Raw genomic sequence first — 17,568 nt, 5'->3', positions numbered from 1 at the left:
GCCCAGATCCAGGTCAGGATCCATTCAGCAGTCTTATCACAGTTGGAAAGAAGCTGTTCCCAAATCTGGCCGTACCAATCTTCATGCTCCTGAACTTTCTCCCAGAGGGAAGACGGATAAAAGGTGGTTGGCTGGGTGGGTCGTGTCCTTGATTATCCTGGCAGCACTGCTCCGACAGCATGCAGTATAAAGTGAGTCTGAGGATGGAAGATTGATTTGTGTGATGTGCTGGGCTACGTTCACGATCTTCTGCAGCTTCTTCCGGTCTTGGACAGGACAACTTCCATACCAGGTTGTGATGCACCCTAGAAGAATGCTTTCTATGCTGCACCTATAAAAATTAGTGAGAGTTTTAGGGAACAGGCCAAATTTCTTCAGCTTTCTCAGGAAGTAAAGGCGCTGGTGGGCCTTCTTGGCAGTGGATTCTGCTTGGTTAGGCCAGGTCAGGTCATTTGTGATATTCACCCCAAGGAACTTAAAGCTTTTGACCTGTTCCACTTGCGCACCACCGATGTAGATCGGGTTGTGCGGTCCACTACTCCTTCTGAAGTCAACAACCAATTCCTTCGTCTTGCTGACGTTGAGGGACCATGTCTTCTGCTGTCTTCGCACCATGCCACCAGGTTCTTAATTTCCTCTCTGTACTCAGACTCATCATTACCCAAGGTCGATAGTCATTCAGGCATGTCACCTCGCTTTTCTTCAGCACCAAGATTATCGTTGCCTTCTTAAAACACGAGGGGATCTTAGACTGAAGCAGGGAGCAGCTGAAGATGTCAGCAAACACTCCAGCTAGCTCGCTTGCACAGGCCTGGAGAACCCATCCTGGGATGCCATCTGGGCCCGTCGCCTTCCTTGGATTTATCTTCAGGAAGACTCTTCTAACGTCAGAACTGCTTATGCTCACCAATAAAAAATGTCTCTAGCACCAGCTCTAGAACATCCTGCATGTTTACATTCAACGTTAAAAACGCTATAGGAAATTCACATAAGGAAAACAATGGTATGTCAGAATGCTGACAACCTAATTCTTGATGGAAATCAAATTGTTTTAAATTTCTCAGTGCAGCAAACAAAAATGTATCCCTTTCAAAACAACAAGCACCTGAGACTAAATAGTTCATCACTAAATCATTCAGTGTAAGGTATCCAAAATACATAGTGCACACAACCTCTAGACTATACCATCACCCTGACAAATACAAGCAATGCTTCGGCTTGAATAATCTTTTGATTGACAAATAAAATCTTCAAGTTACATAAGGTACTAAGTTCTTATCATGAAAAGTTATTTCCTGCATTGTTGACAGCACTGAACCAAAATATGTTACTTGGCATGTCTTCTCCCCATAACAAGAACACCCACAACATACAATATACTCCCATCTATATAGCATCCAAGAGGAACCAACAAAGATGGAAGCATCTTCCAGACACAGAGTAATCCTACAAACAAACAACAGGGAATCTATTCTTCAGTAAATGTTAACCCCAGGCATAAAATCAAGAGAACAAATGGTGTTACTGTGTTTACTTGTATTCTGATCAACCTAGAAGAACTAAGTCAAATAGTATATGCCAGTGAATTTAATTTCCAACATACCAACACAACAAATAATCAAATCTAATGGCAGTGGCAGCCATTCAGGTATTTATGTTGTATTTAACTTTGAGATAAATTCATTTTGGTCAAAGACTTCAGTCAAAAATAGTCTAAAGAAAAATCATGATCAATAAGACTGGTTTCAAACACTTTTGATTTTTAAAAAAAAATGGAAATAATTATAGCAATCCAGGCTAATTAAAAAAGACTAAATGAAAAGAGGCAAATTTGCTTAACTTTGAAGGTTAGAGCATGAAGTGGCACATTTCAGCAATGGCACTAATTCAGCAAGGTGGCATTCAATATGGACTGACAACTGTTCCGGCTTCACTTTACTATCATGTTTTACAATATATTACTATTAATTTTAACTACTTTTCAGATTGGCAGATCACCAAACAATAGACCTTCCTGTAATAAAATCCATTTTAACTCAGGTTATTACTTTTCTCTTGACTTTTTCTCCATCCACTCATATTATTGTACCAACATGTTGCTATCTTATGATATTACTTCTCACTTCATTCACTGCAAACAGGTAGGGCCCACTGACACACTTTAATATGTGTAGCAGGATCTGCATCTTTCTGAGCAGGCACCTAGTTTCACCTCACTTACTCTATGGGTCTTCGTCGTCATTAGAGTAAATTCAGAGAACCATAGCACATCTAAAATGATTTTGCAAAAGGTTAAACTTTTCAATTTGTACGATTTTCAGATCAAAGAACCTTTCAACTCCTAGCTTGAGACCAGATCCCATGCCTCCTTCTGCCAGAGCGAGACCTGGAGCCAAGATTCATTAGTAGATTTCTTTATACTGACCCCAACTCACACTGCACTACTGTCCTCAAAACTCTGCCAACTGGCAATACCAGGTGTAGCTGATATATCTCCATGGACACTAACTATGTACACTTTCATGCTAATAAAAGTTAAAGCACAACTTCATCTTGACTCATCATTTGTCTGAGAATTGAATTGAATAAATAATATGAAAATAGATTTCTCTCATTTTGTATAATTTAAAGAGTGAAAAATGTTTGTGTATAAAGACAGATTTAAACCTCTCCCTCCAAATAATTTAATCACTGTTCAAAAATTCCATTTGATGACACATAGTGCATTCAAATGTAGAAATTCTTCACTTGGGGAGGTTCTATCTCAGTCAACAATTCACCATAAAGTTGTTAAATTTATGATGTGATTCATCCCAGTTAATCACCTTTACATTTATTGATCAACTCTCAATACAGTCGTTCATCCAAAAACAAAAAAATTAATGTAACTGAAAAAAATTGTATACAGCCCAGATTTAAGTTATACAACACTAGTAACACCCACTTCTGCCCCCAATCCACCAAAAGATCTTCATGGTTATTAATCTAAAAGTAACTGACATCTTAACTTTCTTTGGCTGCCAGCAACAGAACACAAAGGTTAACAGAAGTAAAAAGTCAGCCAACGATCTCGTATTTCACCGATGTAGCACTCATTCATTTTACACCCTGAGACAGACAGCAATGAGATAAAGCAGAAGCACAAAACTCAGATGGAAATAGCACTCACAGGTATGAGGAATTTTTTCAGCTCCTCCATTGCATGGTACATTCGGGAATAGGCTTCAGTTGGAGGTGCAAAGACTTCAACAAGAACATGGAGATCACTGTTCAAGTGTGCATACTTAGCTTCACCTCCTTTACGGAGCTCGTCTTCCTGGAATGAGAAAAAATTCTCATGAGAATAAAAACAAGCATGATAGATGATGATAACACTAAGTATGATAGCACAATCATTAACTGCCAAATGACTACATTCAAAGCTATCAAATTGTAGTACAAAAGAAGTGGCACAAAGGATCTTGTATTAAAATGGACACGTATATTGATACTCATCTACCCTTCGATACTCTTCAGCTTAATTCAAGGAAGGAAACCGCCAAATTCAATATTGTTTCCACAAATTATGTAATGATCAAAAACACTGCATAAACTCAAAAGATGTTCTCCTTCCCACCCTGCTTTCATAGCAAAAGACAATTTTAAATGTCCACAGTAGCAGGAGAACAAAGATGCGTGCTTAGCCCTCTGACCTCTCTCCATTCATGACTGCGTGGCTAGGCAGAGCTCAAAGATCATATATGAAATCACACTTGATACAATCTCAGGGAACAAAGAGGCAGTGTGCAGAGTGGAGCTAGCTCAGCCAGTTGAATGGTGTCCCAACGTCTACCTTGCATTCAATGCTACCAAAACCAAGTAACTGATTGCAAGTTTCAGGAAGGGCAAGTCAGAACACACACCAATCCTTACTGAAGTGTTAGCAGTGGAAAGGGTGAGCAGCTTTAAGTACCTGACTGTCAACATCTCAACATCTATCTTGGCTCAACACATTGATGCAATAATGAAGGCAGCAGACCAGCAACTACACTGCATTAGGAGATTTGATATGTCACCAAGGACTTCAGGAAATTTCTACAGTTGTACGGTGGAGAGCATTGTAATGGGTTGCATCACTCCCTGTTATGAAGACACCACAACATATCAGTGATAGTAAACCTGATTCTGATACTGGTATTCTTTAAATAGCAACAGGTGCAATGCAAGATACAAAAATTGATGGTCTGCAAAATCTTAACACTTCACTCTATCTTACATCAAATGACTTAAGCATCTGAGAGGTTTAAACAGACTATTACAGTTAAAACAATGGTAGTGTTCCAGCACAGAAATGAACTTGAAGCTATATTTCCTGTTTCAGGTTCCATTGTTTATACAGAAAGCAAGCTTTGCATTCAAATGCCATCCCAACAAGCTTAATCAATTTCTCTCAGGTATTCTTACCTTGGCCTTATCTCTCATTGAACCTTTCCCAAGGATGGACATTTTAGTGCCAGTGTCCTCTTGTAAACGCTTCAAAGAATTTCCTCTTGGTCCAAGCAGTTTCCCTACAAAGTTGAACTGTAGAAATACTAAGTATTAATATAAAACTTACATAAAAATGACTAGGCTTCAAACATACTCACGCAAAGTACTTTAGTTAATCGAATTATTACTGTCACAAGTACTGAGGTACAGTGAAAAACTTGTGTGCCATCCATACAATGTATAGGCTGATATCAACACAAATCCATGTAGTCGATAAACAATTTTTAATTATCTACGTGAAGCAAAGGTCAATTGTTCTCTCCATCTGTTGTCCTGGTCAAAACTTGGTATCCCTGAATACAAAGAGGAACTGTCCAGATACACTATCTTCTATCCAACAACCTCAATTCAACATTACTACAATAATGATAATGGAGAGATTGAGAAAACTAATTTAGTCATTCATAGGAATAAACAGGTACATGTATCAAGACTTTTGAATGTATTAATATTGTGGGAGCTCATTCAGATGCCCAGTGTTTGAAATTGGCACCAACCCAAGGTGCAAACTACTAAATAAACTTACCAACGATATGATAAGTAATCCAAACCCAACTGTGCCAACACCAAAGCTGCTACAATCAAGCTACAACACCAACATCTCATTAAAAATAGAAAATGGCCTTTTTATAACTTGTCCACTAGCAAGGCAAACCAAATATGGGCAATAACTCAACTATCAGGTTTTTGAACCAGAGAGGATAAATTCACTTAACTTCACTCGCCCCATCAATCGTTCCCACAACCTATGGTCTCACTCTTAAGAACTCTGCAACCCATGACCAATATTTATTACTTATTTATATCATCTCTTTTCTTTCGTACTTGCACAGTTTATTGCTTTTTCCACATTGGTTGTTTAAGCATCCTGTTGAGTGGGTCTTCACTGCCCGCAAGAAAACCAATCTCAGGGTTGCATGTGGTGACATATTGCTATTTTGATAATATTTTTACTTTGAACTTCCTCTACAACCTACTTGTGATTAAGAAAATAATTAAGATACTTGCCCATGCTGGTAAATAATACTTAAAAACAATCTAGCTTCAGCTGAAGAGCCACCTGGTTCCAGATATTGCAGCCTGATCCAAAAGCACTCATCATTACTGATATCCAGAGAAAGCTTAGAGAGACCATCTTCAGTTACTGTTAAGGTTCTGACCAATAGCATTAAGAACATGCTCTAGTAACTCAAATCAATATGACTTGACGTATCATGCCAGTGCCCCAAGCCCAATCACTATTGTTGTGGAGAAATAGCAACGGATGTAGTGGGAACAATTACTGACAATAGCCCACATTCAATTGAATTTACAATTCCTCCAGTGATGCCCTTTTACACCTGGGTAACTTTCAGTTTGGGATTCATTAGGTAATGATCTTCAGGAAAATCCCAACACCCCTTTTAATGAGGATCAGCATCCTAGGAAATCAGCGTCAGTACCCTGGAGGTCACAATCAACATCAGCACACATGCCACATAAATACAGTAACTATGGAAGCTCTGTGACTCACTCATCATCACATTCCCAAAACCCTTCTGATAAGAAATAAATTAGAAGCATATGAAAATTTAGCCTGAATGTTGACAGCTCTAAGAGGCAACTTCACACATTCAGAGTAAAACAACCCCAAGTAATAGTATCAAGGCAGCAATTATGAACAACAGATGCTGGACTTGACTATACCTACAAGGTATATCCCATGAAAATAATAAATTTTAATTTTCATCTCGCATCCCCTACATAGGGCTTGAAGTTAAACATGGATAATTAATTTTCCAATTTTCCAATTCTAAAGTACCTGCTCATTTCTCTTGTCACTGCAATCTGTCCTCATAAAGTTAGTGAACATAACTTACTCTGAAATGAACAATAGCAGATAGGTGTACAACACTGCAATTTCCAAAGGTTTGATACAAAGCAGATTACATTTCATTGCTCAACAATGGAGGCAGAACCCTTAACTGCAATAAACACTATCCTCCCCTAATCCAAACCCTGAAAACTATTCAAATTTCGAAGTGTAGTCAACTAAAAGACATGCAACCCAAGAAAAACCTCGCACTTTTGGAAACTGTGCAACTGGTATCAGGCATCGCTCAGAAAGCTTGATGTTCTTCTGTGTCAGAATATCAAGAAATCTTTTCTCGTCTTCCTTTTTCTCTCCTTTTTGAATCTTTTCAATTTCTGTAAATTAAAAATACAAAATAATTAGGTTTTCTGCTGAATTCATGACCATGAAAGTGATGGAAATCCTCACTGGAAAACAGACAGAGGGAAACAGCCTTCAGTTTGTATTTTGTTATTCTATAAACCCACTAACTCTTTCAATCTGCAAGCACCAAGAGGGATGAGTCAGGGTATGGATGTTTGTAGACAGTAATATGAAACAAAGTCTAGCAATATAAAGGAACATTTAATAAGGCTCAAGCAATGTGGAAGGAGAAATTACTCTGTTGTGGCCAAAACAGCCCTTCAAAAGAAAGGTATTGCACATTTAGGACATGAAGTTTCCAGACACCATCTCTTTTGTCTCTCATCTGCAAAGCAGAAGGCAGTGGCATGCAAATGTTTTGGCACCCCAGTCAAAATTTCTGTTCCTGTGAAGTTAAGTGAGTAAAAGATGACCTGATTTCTACAAGGCATAAAGCTAAAGATGACACATTTCTTTAATATTTTAAGCAAAATTACTTTTTATTTCCATCTTTTACAGTTTCAAAATAGCAAAAAGAAAGGAAAAGGGTCCAAGCAAAAGTGTGGGCACCCTGCATGATCAGTACTTAGTAACACCCCCTTTGGCAAGTATCAAAGCTTATAAACACTTCCTGTAACCAGCTAAGAGTCTTTCAATTCTTGTTTGGAGGATTTTTGCCCATTCTTCCTTGCAAAAGGCTTCTAGTTCTGAGAGATTCTTGGGCCATCTTGCATGCACTGCTCTTTTGAGGTCTATCCACAAATTTTCGATGATGTTTAGGTCAGGGGACTGCGAGGGCCATGGCAAAACCTTCTGCTTGTGCCTCTTGAGGTGGTCCATTGTGGATTTTGTGGTGAGTTTAGGATCATTATCCTGTTGTAGAAGCCATCCTCTTTTCATCTTCAGCTTTTTTTTCCAGTGTGATGTTTGCTTCCAGAATTTAATTGAATTCATTCTTCCCTCTACCAGTGAAACGTTCCCCATGCCACTGGCTGCAACACAAGCCCAAAGCATGATCAGTCCATCCCCGTGCTTAACAGTTGGAGAGGTGTTCTTTTCATGAAATTCTGCACCCTTTTTTCTCCAAACATTTGCTCATTGTGGCCAAAAAGTTCTATTTTAACTTCATCAGTCCACAGGACTTGTTTCCAAAATGCATCAGGCTTGTTTAGATGTTCCTTTGAATACTTACTCCTGACATCCCCTCTGTAACTACTTCCTAGCACCTTAAATCTATGCCCCCTTGTGTTAGCCATTTCAGCCCTGGGAAAAAGCCTTTGGCTATCCACACAATCAATGCCTCAATCTTTCTTGTAGGTAGGTTTGCAGTTTTAGTCACAATACTCCAAATTAGGCCTCACCAACATTTTACACAACTTAACATACCTTTTCCTGTACACAAAACGTTTAAATTTATTACTATTTTTAACAGCAATCTACCATATAGCAGCACCCAAATCTTGGGGAAAGGGAGTAAACACATTTTAATATCATAATGGTTTTATTTTGCACTTAACTTTGTGATCAGTAGTATTCATTATTGGATCAACACAAGTCACTTAACTCAATACTCAGCAGCTTTAAATTCTTGGGTGTAAGCATATTGGATGATGTGTCCTGGGCCCAGCATATAAATATAACCATAAAGAAAGCATGCCAGTGTTATTTTCTCAGGCCTGTCACTGCAGGTCTGGTACTGCAATTTGAATGCAGGAATTAAAGAAGCTGCAGGGAGTCACCAACTCAGCCCAAGACATAATGAATGCATCCTTTCCTCCTTTAATTGTATCTAAAGGAGGCACTTCCATCCAAAAGAGCCAGGGCATGCCTCAAAGTGCCACGCCACCATGCTCAAGATCAGCTATACCCCTTCAATCATTTGGTTTTCCAACCAATTAGCAAAACACTAATCACTACAGTTTAGCAAACTTCTGAGTGCTTTGAACTAAAATGGGACTTTTGTTTTAAATAGGCGTTCATGCCGAACTACATTAGGTTTAATTTGTGGTTTTCATGCCAACGATAGCGTAGCGGTTAACTCAGGACATCGGAGTTCAATTCTGGCAAGCTCGTGTACCTTCCTTCCCGTGGTCAGGCCAAAATTAAATCAGGTTACTGCGTGGCACAACTCAAAGGGCCTATAGCACGCTGTTATTTCTAAATAATTCATTGCAAGTGTTGCACAACCTGCTGATTTCTCTAATATTTTGTAAGTTGGGACTAATGGGGCAGGCCAAATGAAAACCAGAAATCATTCTGTGAACGATGTTTAAGTGAGACCCAGCGATGACTTTTCTGCAATAAGTTCCCTATCCATATCCTAATAATCGAAGCAGATTTTACTAGAACACGAACAGTAAGCGATCACCCACTCAAAGCAACAAGGAGCTGGAAAAGTTACAAATCAGAAGTAACACACACAAAATGCTGGAGGAACTCAACAGGCCAGGCAGCATCTATGGAAAAAGAAATGTTTCGGGCCAAGACCCTTCATCGGGACTAGAGGGAAAAAAAGATGAGGAGTCAGAGTAAGATGGCAGGTAAGTTACAAAGCAAGTTATAGGACATTCTTGGATTGATGAGACCCAAGGGCTACCGGTCAGCAGAGACTAGGGGAGGAGTCCGTCTACCCTCCACCCTAAGGCAAAAGGATAAGAACCTCTGCCCACAGGTCGTAAAACTCTCCTACAATGACAAGTCGGGCAGCCGAACTACCACCACCTGTCGCGCTCCCTACAGACAGCACCAGCTGCGCCAAACGAGATGGACAGTCGAGCCCGGAGGGGAGGGGGGGGAAGAGAGGGGCCGGTCGGGGGACTTGGTGGGGAGTAGGTCGAAGGGATTCTGCGGGGGAAGGGAGAAGAGGGGCGCCCGGGGGTGGGGGGGAAGGGAGAAGAGGGGCGCCCGGGGGTGGGGGGGAAGGGAGAAGAGGGGCGCCCGGGGGTGGGGGGGAAGGGAGAAGAGGGGCGCCCGGGGGTGGGGGGGAAGGGAGAAGAGGGGCGCCCGGGGGTGGGGGGGAAGGGAGAAGAGGGGCGCCCGGGGGTGGGGGGGAAGGGAGAAGAGGGGCGCCCGGGGGTGGGGGGGAAGGGAGAAGAGGGGCGCCCGGGGGTGGGGGGGAAGGGAGAAGAGGGGCGCCCGGGGGTGGGGGGGAAGGGAGAAGAGGGGCGCCCGGGGGTGGGGGGGAAGGAAGAAGAGGGGCGCCCGGGGGTGGGGGGGAAGGGAGAAGAGGGGCGCCCGGGGGTGGGGGGGAAGGGAGAAGAGGGGCGCCCGGGGGTGGGGGGGAAGGGAGAAGAGGGGCGCCCGGGGGTGGGGGGGAAGGGAGAAGAGGGGCGCCCGGGGGTGGGGGGGAAGGGAGAAGAGGGGCGCCCGGGGGTGGGGGGAAGGGAGAAGAGGGGCGCCCGGGGGTGGGGGGGGGAGGGAGAAGAGGGGCGCCCGGGGGTGGGGGGAAGGGAGAAGAGGGGCGCCCGGGGGTGGGGGGGAAGGGAGAAGAGGGGCGCCCGGGGGTGGGGGGGAAGGGAGAAGAGGGGCGCCCGGGGGTGGGGGGGAAGGGAGAAGAGGGGCGCCCGGGGGTGGGGGGGAAGGGAGAAGAGGGGCGCCCGGGGGTGGGGGGGAAGGGAGAAGAGGGGCGCCCGGGGGTGGGGGGGAAGGGAGAAGAGGGGCGCCCGGGGGTGGGGGGAAGGGAGAAGAGGGGCGCCCGGGGGTGGGGGGAAGGGAGAAGAGGGGCGCCCAGGGGTGGGGGAAGGGAGAAGAGGGGCGCCCAGGGGTGGGGGGAAGGGAGAAGAGGGGCGCCCAGGGGTGGGGGAAGGGAGAAGAGGGGCGCCCGGGGGAGGGGCCTCTCGCACGTGCTACTTCCTTTGTTCTCCGCCGCGCCGTTGGCCCTCGTCTCCGGCAGCCTCGGGCCTTCCCAAGAGACACCTTACAATCCAGATGCTCCTGAGGAGCCCCAGGTTTGCCCACCCTCTCCCCCTGGGATGAGAGAGGCAAGGGAAGTCGAATGCTGGATAGAAAGGGCGCGCAGGCCGCCATTCGGGCCTACATGGTAGGCCCAGTGGGTTAGAACACCCGCGCCGAACCACCGCCTTCCTCATCCTCACTTCTACGCGCGGGCAGACGACCCACCTGCCGACAACAGCCGAGAACCGTGCACGAAAGAGGGATCTAGGCTGTCCCTCTCCGCCATCAGTTCGGGTAAGTATTTATCCTCCGCCATGTCGTCTTAGTCCGCGCTCGTTACCTCACGGTGCACACTGACGTCCGACTTAGACTTGGCCCCACCCATATGGCGTCACAGCCCGCCCCTTCGCTGAGCACTATTGGATGTAGATCTTGTCCATCAAGAAATCCCACGTCTCAATTCGCCAAGCAACTGTCAATTGAGCAAATTGACAACATCACCTCCGATCCTGGAACTAACGAACCTTATAGGTCAGAATAACCATCAATCATCTACAGCCTGAATCGTTATTTGACTATCAAAATTGCGCATTCCAATTGGCTAATATGCACTTCAATCAAGAGTTCGTGAAATGATTCCGCCTTCGATCTATATTACTATTCCCCACTGATTTTGTCTTTTTTCGGTACTCCGCTCAGTGGAAATGAGAATCTGAAGTGAAGGGACGATTCTTGCAAACCAAGTGAAATAGAAGGTGTCGGATCAGCCTTCGTCACAAGACGATGGCGCTTCTGGCCAGGACATGCGGGCAGGGACTGTGCAAGGCCTCGCTGATCCCTTCACTCTCCCCCCGTCGGTGCCTGCGTTGCCTTCTCTGATTACTAACGGAAAACTGCCACTTCATCCGCTTCCATCACCTTCCACGTCAGTAGTCTTACGGGTGAAGATGCCCTCTCTGGCGGCGTTCACTTTGTTCATAATTCTCCAGCCGTCGAGATGAGGCCACTCGCAGGTCGATGGAGCCATACCTTATCTTCCTGCCTGCCGGCGTGAACATTCAACTCACAGACCTCCGTTGATACCCCTGCCGCCCCTCCCCCTTACCCCATCCCTATCTATAATTTTAGTCTGGTTCTCTCTTCCCCCGCCCGCCCTACCTTTCTTTCTCTCTTATTTCCCATGTTTCTCCACCTTCCCCCCCCCCAGTTCTCTACTTCATCCTTTTCCCCCCCACTTCTTATCCCCCCTCCACCATCCCATGTTACTTCACTTCTGATGAAGGGTTTCGGCCCGAAACGTCGTCACTACCTCCTCCCATAGATGCTGTCTGGCCTGCTGAGTTCTGCCAGCATTTTGTGTTTTTATTTATTTACAGCATCTGCAGATTCACTCGTGTATACCAACCTTTACTGTTTTTAGGACAACAGTCTGGTTACTGCCCTCTTTCCATTTCCAGTCCCATCGAAGGGTCTAGGCCCCAAAAGTTGACTGTCCATTTCCATCCCAAAATGTTGCCTGACCATTCTTCCAGTGTTTCTGTATGTTGTTGACTGTTTCTTTAAAGTGTAAATTAATAGAAGGCCCTCGACCCTGAAACCATCTTCACACTGAACCGAGGTTCCCAACCCATCTTATGCCATGGACCTAATGCTTTTTAACAGAAAAATAAAACAAGACCTGGAAAGTATGAGGGCACAGAGTTTCCTCCATGTACCCCAGATTTCCCTCGCATTCCAGTTAGGTTTAGTAAATTATGGGACCCCAGAAACATGACCACACTTGCAGGCTGTCCCACCACAATCTTTGGACTCTTGCACATTCATGCAAACAATTCTCTTCACAGTTCTTTCAATGTATACGTGACAAATAAAACAATGCAAAACAGGCCTCTGCTTTCTTTGTCCAAGCAAGCTCTGTGCAAATGCGTCTGGGCCACGTGAGCCATCCATACCCCTTTTGACCTCTTTCTGTTTGCTCTGTCAACTCGTACTGTTTGAGAAATTGCTCAAATGCACAACTCGGACATCTCGGACTTCAACGTAAAGAGAGCTTTGTTCACCCTATTGTAGGGAGTGGATCCACTATCAGTGGGTTTCAAACTCAGAGAGCACACGTACAACTCAATTGCAAAAGCAAAGTCTGTTGGACTCCCTTGTGAATTACAAAAAAATAAGCTAGGTTCACACGCAGTTCGCTTGTGATAAGCTCTACCCATAGCAACAGTTGAAATTTAAAAATATGTTATTAACAAAGACTGTTTGTCTCATATCCTTGAGGCTAATTCTTACAAGATAATCCACTGCAAATTCTAAGAATTGTTGCTGCTAAAAGCCAAGGCCATATCTATAACAAACTAAACTGCAAACGTTTTCCATATTCAAAATGCCTTTAGATAGATACTTTATTGATTCCAAGGAAAATTACAATGTCACAGTAGCATTACAAGTGCACAGGTATTAACATTAGAAGAGAAGTAGAAAGAAAAAAAATGTTGCCACAGTCTAACAGGAGGGGGTCATCACTTCCCCAGCTATAGGTTGACTCATAGAGCCTAATGGCCAAGGGGTAAGAATGACCCTTCGAAGCTGCACTATTGTCTTAGTTTGTTACTAAAAGTGCTCCTCTGTTCAGCCAAGAGAGGGTGAGAAACATTGTTCAGAATTGCCAGGATTTTCTGTAGGGTCCTTTGTTCTACCACTGCCTCCGTGTGCCTAGTTTAACTCCTACAACAGAGCCAGTCCTTCTAATCAGTCTGTCAAATTCTTTAACTCATTTTTTTTTCCTCATGTAGCTTAACAATTCTTTCTCCTCAATTGTTCCCCAGTTACTGTCCCGTTTCCAACATCTGAAACATCATATTGGCCTTTGTTAGTCCCTGCCAATCGCTGCTCATTTTTAACCACTTTTTCCTTTTTAAGGTTCTTCAATATAAATGTTGGATAGAGTGTAGAAATATTTCATTATGTCACTGGGGTGATGATATTTACAATCCATGGACGTTCAGTGGTCACATTAGATAATTTATTAGGGGGCATATTTTTAAGGTGAGAGTGGCCAGATTTAAAGGACCTGAGAGCCAACTATTTTGTGCAGAGGGTGTTCAGTATATGGAATGAACTGCAAAGTGTGGCTGAGACAAGTACAATCATATCACTTAAGAATCACTTGGACGGATACATGTAAGAGAGGAGCCTGGAGGGATCTGGGCCAAATTCAGGAAGTTGGGTCTAGCTGCTCCACAAGGATTGGTGGTGCAGACCAGCCTGTATTAGTGATGTACTGCTCTGACTCTAAGACCTTATCTTCTTTTACTGAGTCCCCTTTCTATGTAACTGTACTTCAATAAACTGTTTTTCTCCAATTCCATTATTCTTTCATCTCACATTGGATGTGAAATTTCTGTTCTATGAGCCTTCATCGAATGAGCAGCTTTGCTCTATCTTACCTGGGGATTTGAAAATGCTGCAATTTTAATTAGGTACTAAGCTGTTTGTTCACACAGGGCTGACTTCCATGTTCATTTTATACAGGTGCATGAGACTGAAGATGCTGGAAACTGGAGCACACATAAACTGCTGGAGAAACTCAGTGGGTCAGGCAACATCTGAGGGGGGGAATGAATGGCCAACATTTTCGGTCGAGACCCTCCATCTGATACAGGGTCTTGACCTGAAATTTTGTTTGCACATTTCCCTCCAGAGACGCTGTCTGGCCCACTGAGTTGCTCCAGCCAACATTATGGGCATGCTATGCTGGTGCCGGAATGTGTGGTGACATTTGCAGGTTGCTCCCAGCACATCCCCAGATTGTGTGGGCTGTTAGCGCAGACGATGCATTTCTCTGCAAATTCTGATATGCATGTGATAAATAAATCTGAATCTAATCTGCTGGCGTGTAATCTGTGCAAATTTTTATGATGTTCACAACATAGTTAAGGAGAGATTCAATTGTGTTTAATGTGACAATTTCTGTAGCAAGTCCACTTGTGCTGAGTAATCTGAATAAGTGTCCCATGTCACGTTGACTACAACCATTACAGACACTTAGCTGTTGATTTCTGAGTGAGGACGCAAACTAGTGTCACACCCAGGTAGGTTACTGTATTTCACAGACTGCAGAACACCTGCAGATGCTGGAAATCCAAAGCAACACACACACACACACACACACACACACACACACACACACTAAGTGCAGGAGGAACTCAGCAGGGCAGGCAGCTTCTATGTAAAAGAGTGAACAGTCGACTTTTCAGGCCGAGACCCTTCTTCAGATACCGTGCTTCCTTCCCTTCTCTAATATTCAGCAGAGTCTGGCCTCCTCACCTAAGTCCAATGGCGTGTGTGTGTGTGTGTGACTTGCAGATCGGGATGGCTTTGGGAAAAATAGTAGGACCAGGGCTCAGGTGGGGTTGGGTTTCAATTTGGTTCCTGAGATGCCATCTACACAATGTCTGATTAATCACTTGTCTCTCTGGCATTTGTTTTTACTTCCAGGGTGATCTTGTTTGCGGCATGGCATGGTGGATATGATTAAATATTACTGTTACAGTATGTCACAGCTGTACAATTATTAAAGATGCTTTAATGTGATTGTACAATCTCGCTGCGTAAAACCGATGGAAACAATGCCAATTGTAGCTGTCCTTCTCATCGGACTTCTGGAAGGAAATCTGGCTGCCAGTCCAAGCTACAAGTGCATTTTAAAAATGGAGTTTTCAACTCCCGGTACCGACTATATTGCTGGCAAATGTACAGTCTCTAGAAAATAAAATTGACGATCTCAGAGCTAAGTCAGTGTATCGGAGAGACATTAGGACAACATGCATCGTCTGCTTCATGGAATCCTGGTTAACCCCTTCCATAGTGGATACAGTGATTCAGATAATAGACAATAGACAGCACCGCCATTCACTGATCATGGCTGATCATACACAATCAGTACCCCGTTCCTGCCCTCTCCCCATATCCCTTGACCCTGCTATCTATAAGAGCTCTATCTAACTCTCTCTTGAAAGCATCCAGAGACTTGGCCTCCACTGCCTTCCGGGGCAGAGCATTCCACATATCCACCACTCTCTGGGTGAAAAAGTTTTTCCACATCTCTGTTCTAAATGGCCTACCCTTATTCTTAAACTGTGGCCTCTAGTTCTGGACTCACCCATCAGCGGGAACATGCTTCCTGCCTCCAGTGTGTCCAATCCCTTAATATAATAATCTTTTATGTTTCAATCAGATCCCCTCTCATGCTTCTAAATTCCAGTGTATACAAGCCCAGTCACTCCAATCTTTCAACATATGACAGTCCTGCCATTCCGGGAATTAACCTTGTGAACCTACGCTGCACTCCCTCAATAGCAAGAATGTCCCTCCTCAAATTTGGAGACCAAAACTGCATACAGTACTCCAGGTGGGGTCTCACCAGGGCCCTGTACAGCTGCAGAAGGACCTCTTTACTCCTATACTCAATTCCTCTTGTTATAAAAGCCAGCATGCCATTAGCTTTCTTCACTGCCTGCTGTACCTGCATGCTTGCTTTCATTGACTGATGTACAAGAACACCTAGATCTCGTTGTACTTCCCCTTTTCCTAACTTGACTCCATTTAGATAGTAATCTGCCTTCCTGTTCTTGCCACCAAAGTGGATAACCTCACATTTATCCACATTAAACTGCATCTGCCATACATTTGCCCACTCACCCAACCTGTCCAAGTCACCCTGCATTCTCATAACATCTTCCTGACATTTCACACTGCCACCCAGCTTTGTGTCATCTGCAAATTTGCTAATGTTATTTTTAATCCCTTCATCTAAATCATTAATGTATATTGTAAACAGCTGCGGTCCCAGCACCGAATCTTGTGGTACCCCGCTGGTCACAGCCTGCCATTCCAAAAGGGACCCGTTAATTGCTACTCTTTGTTTCCTGTCAGCCAGCCAATTTTCAATCCATATCAGTACTCTGCCCACAATACCATGTGCCCTAATTTTGCCCACTAATCTCCTATATGGGACTTTATCAAAAGCTTTCTGGAAGTCCAGGTACACTACATCCACTGGCTCTCCCTTGTCCATTTTCATAGTTACATCCTCAAAAAACTCCAGAAGATCAGCCAAGCATGATTTTCCCCTCATAAATCCATGCTGACTCGGACTGATCCTTCTACTGCTATCCAAATGTGTCGTAATTTCCTCTTTTATAATTGGCTCAGCATCTTTCCCACCACTGACGTCAGGCTAACCGGTCTATAATTCCCTGTTTTCTCTCTCCCTCCTTTCTTGAAAAGTGGGACAACATTAGCCACCCTCCAATCAGCAGGAACTGTTCCTGAATCTATAGAACATTGGAAAATGATTACCAATGCATCCACGATTTCTAGAGCCACCTCTTTAAGTACCCTGGGATGCAGACCATCAGGTCCCAGGGACTTATCAGCCTTCAGACTCAACAGTCTGTCCAACACCGTTTCTTGCCTAATATAAATTTCCTTCAGTTCATCCTTTACCCTAGTTCCTTTGGCCACTATTACATCTGGGAGATTGTTTGTGTCTTCCCTAGTGAAGACAGATTGACGGGTTCACTATACGCTGTCAGGATAAGATTGTCAAGCCGCTCAAAAGCAGAGGCGGAGGAATATGCCTCATGATCAACTCCTCTTGGTTCACTAATGTGTCAGTGTTGTCCCAGTTCTGCTCACCAGACCTGGAATTAAGTGCCATCCATTTTACCTGCCATGGGAGATTTCAGCGATCATTTCTGGAGTGGTGTACTTTCCACCTCAGACCAATGTCAAATAGGCTCTGGATGATCAGAGCAATGAGATCGACCCGTAGGAAACTGCACACCTTGAAGCCTTCACTATAGTTTTGGGGGATTTTTAACCAGGCCAACTTGAAAGAGTCACTAAATATTTGTCATGAACAAAACACTTGTAGTACCAAAGGAAACAAC

The 17,568-nt window shown here is 44.0% G+C and overlaps 1 protein-coding gene across 7 annotated transcripts in view; it reads right to left on the bottom strand.

Moving 5' to 3' along the window:
- The window catches only part of LOC132383391 (KH domain-containing, RNA-binding, signal transduction-associated protein 1-like), a 71,844-nt gene extending 60,851 nt beyond the window's left edge, over positions 1–10,993 (bottom strand). For all 7 annotated transcript variants that reach the window (XR_009508652.1, XR_009508651.1, XR_009508650.1 and 4 more), the window contains exons 1-4: positions 10,841–10,993; positions 6,593–6,714; positions 4,444–4,560; positions 3,170–3,316 (exon numbers count right to left, since the gene is read on the bottom strand). Coding sequence is in view for 2 of the 7 variants with exons in the window: in XM_059954287.1 (XP_059810270.1) it covers positions 3,170–3,316; positions 4,444–4,560; positions 6,593–6,714; positions 10,841–10,931 (477 nt within the window). In the remaining 5 variants the exon portion in view is untranslated. The remainder of the gene's footprint in view (positions 1–3,169; positions 3,317–4,443; positions 4,561–6,592; positions 6,715–10,840) is intronic.
- Positions 10,994–17,568: the final 6,575 nt, after the last annotated feature.

This window comes from Hypanus sabinus, chromosome 30 (assembly GCF_030144855.1).
Source record: "Hypanus sabinus isolate sHypSab1 chromosome 30, sHypSab1.hap1, whole genome shotgun sequence".
Lineage (NCBI taxonomy): Eukaryota > Metazoa > Chordata > Chondrichthyes > Myliobatiformes > Dasyatidae > Hypanus > Hypanus sabinus.
This window is presented reverse-complemented; position numbering and strand designations above follow the sequence as displayed.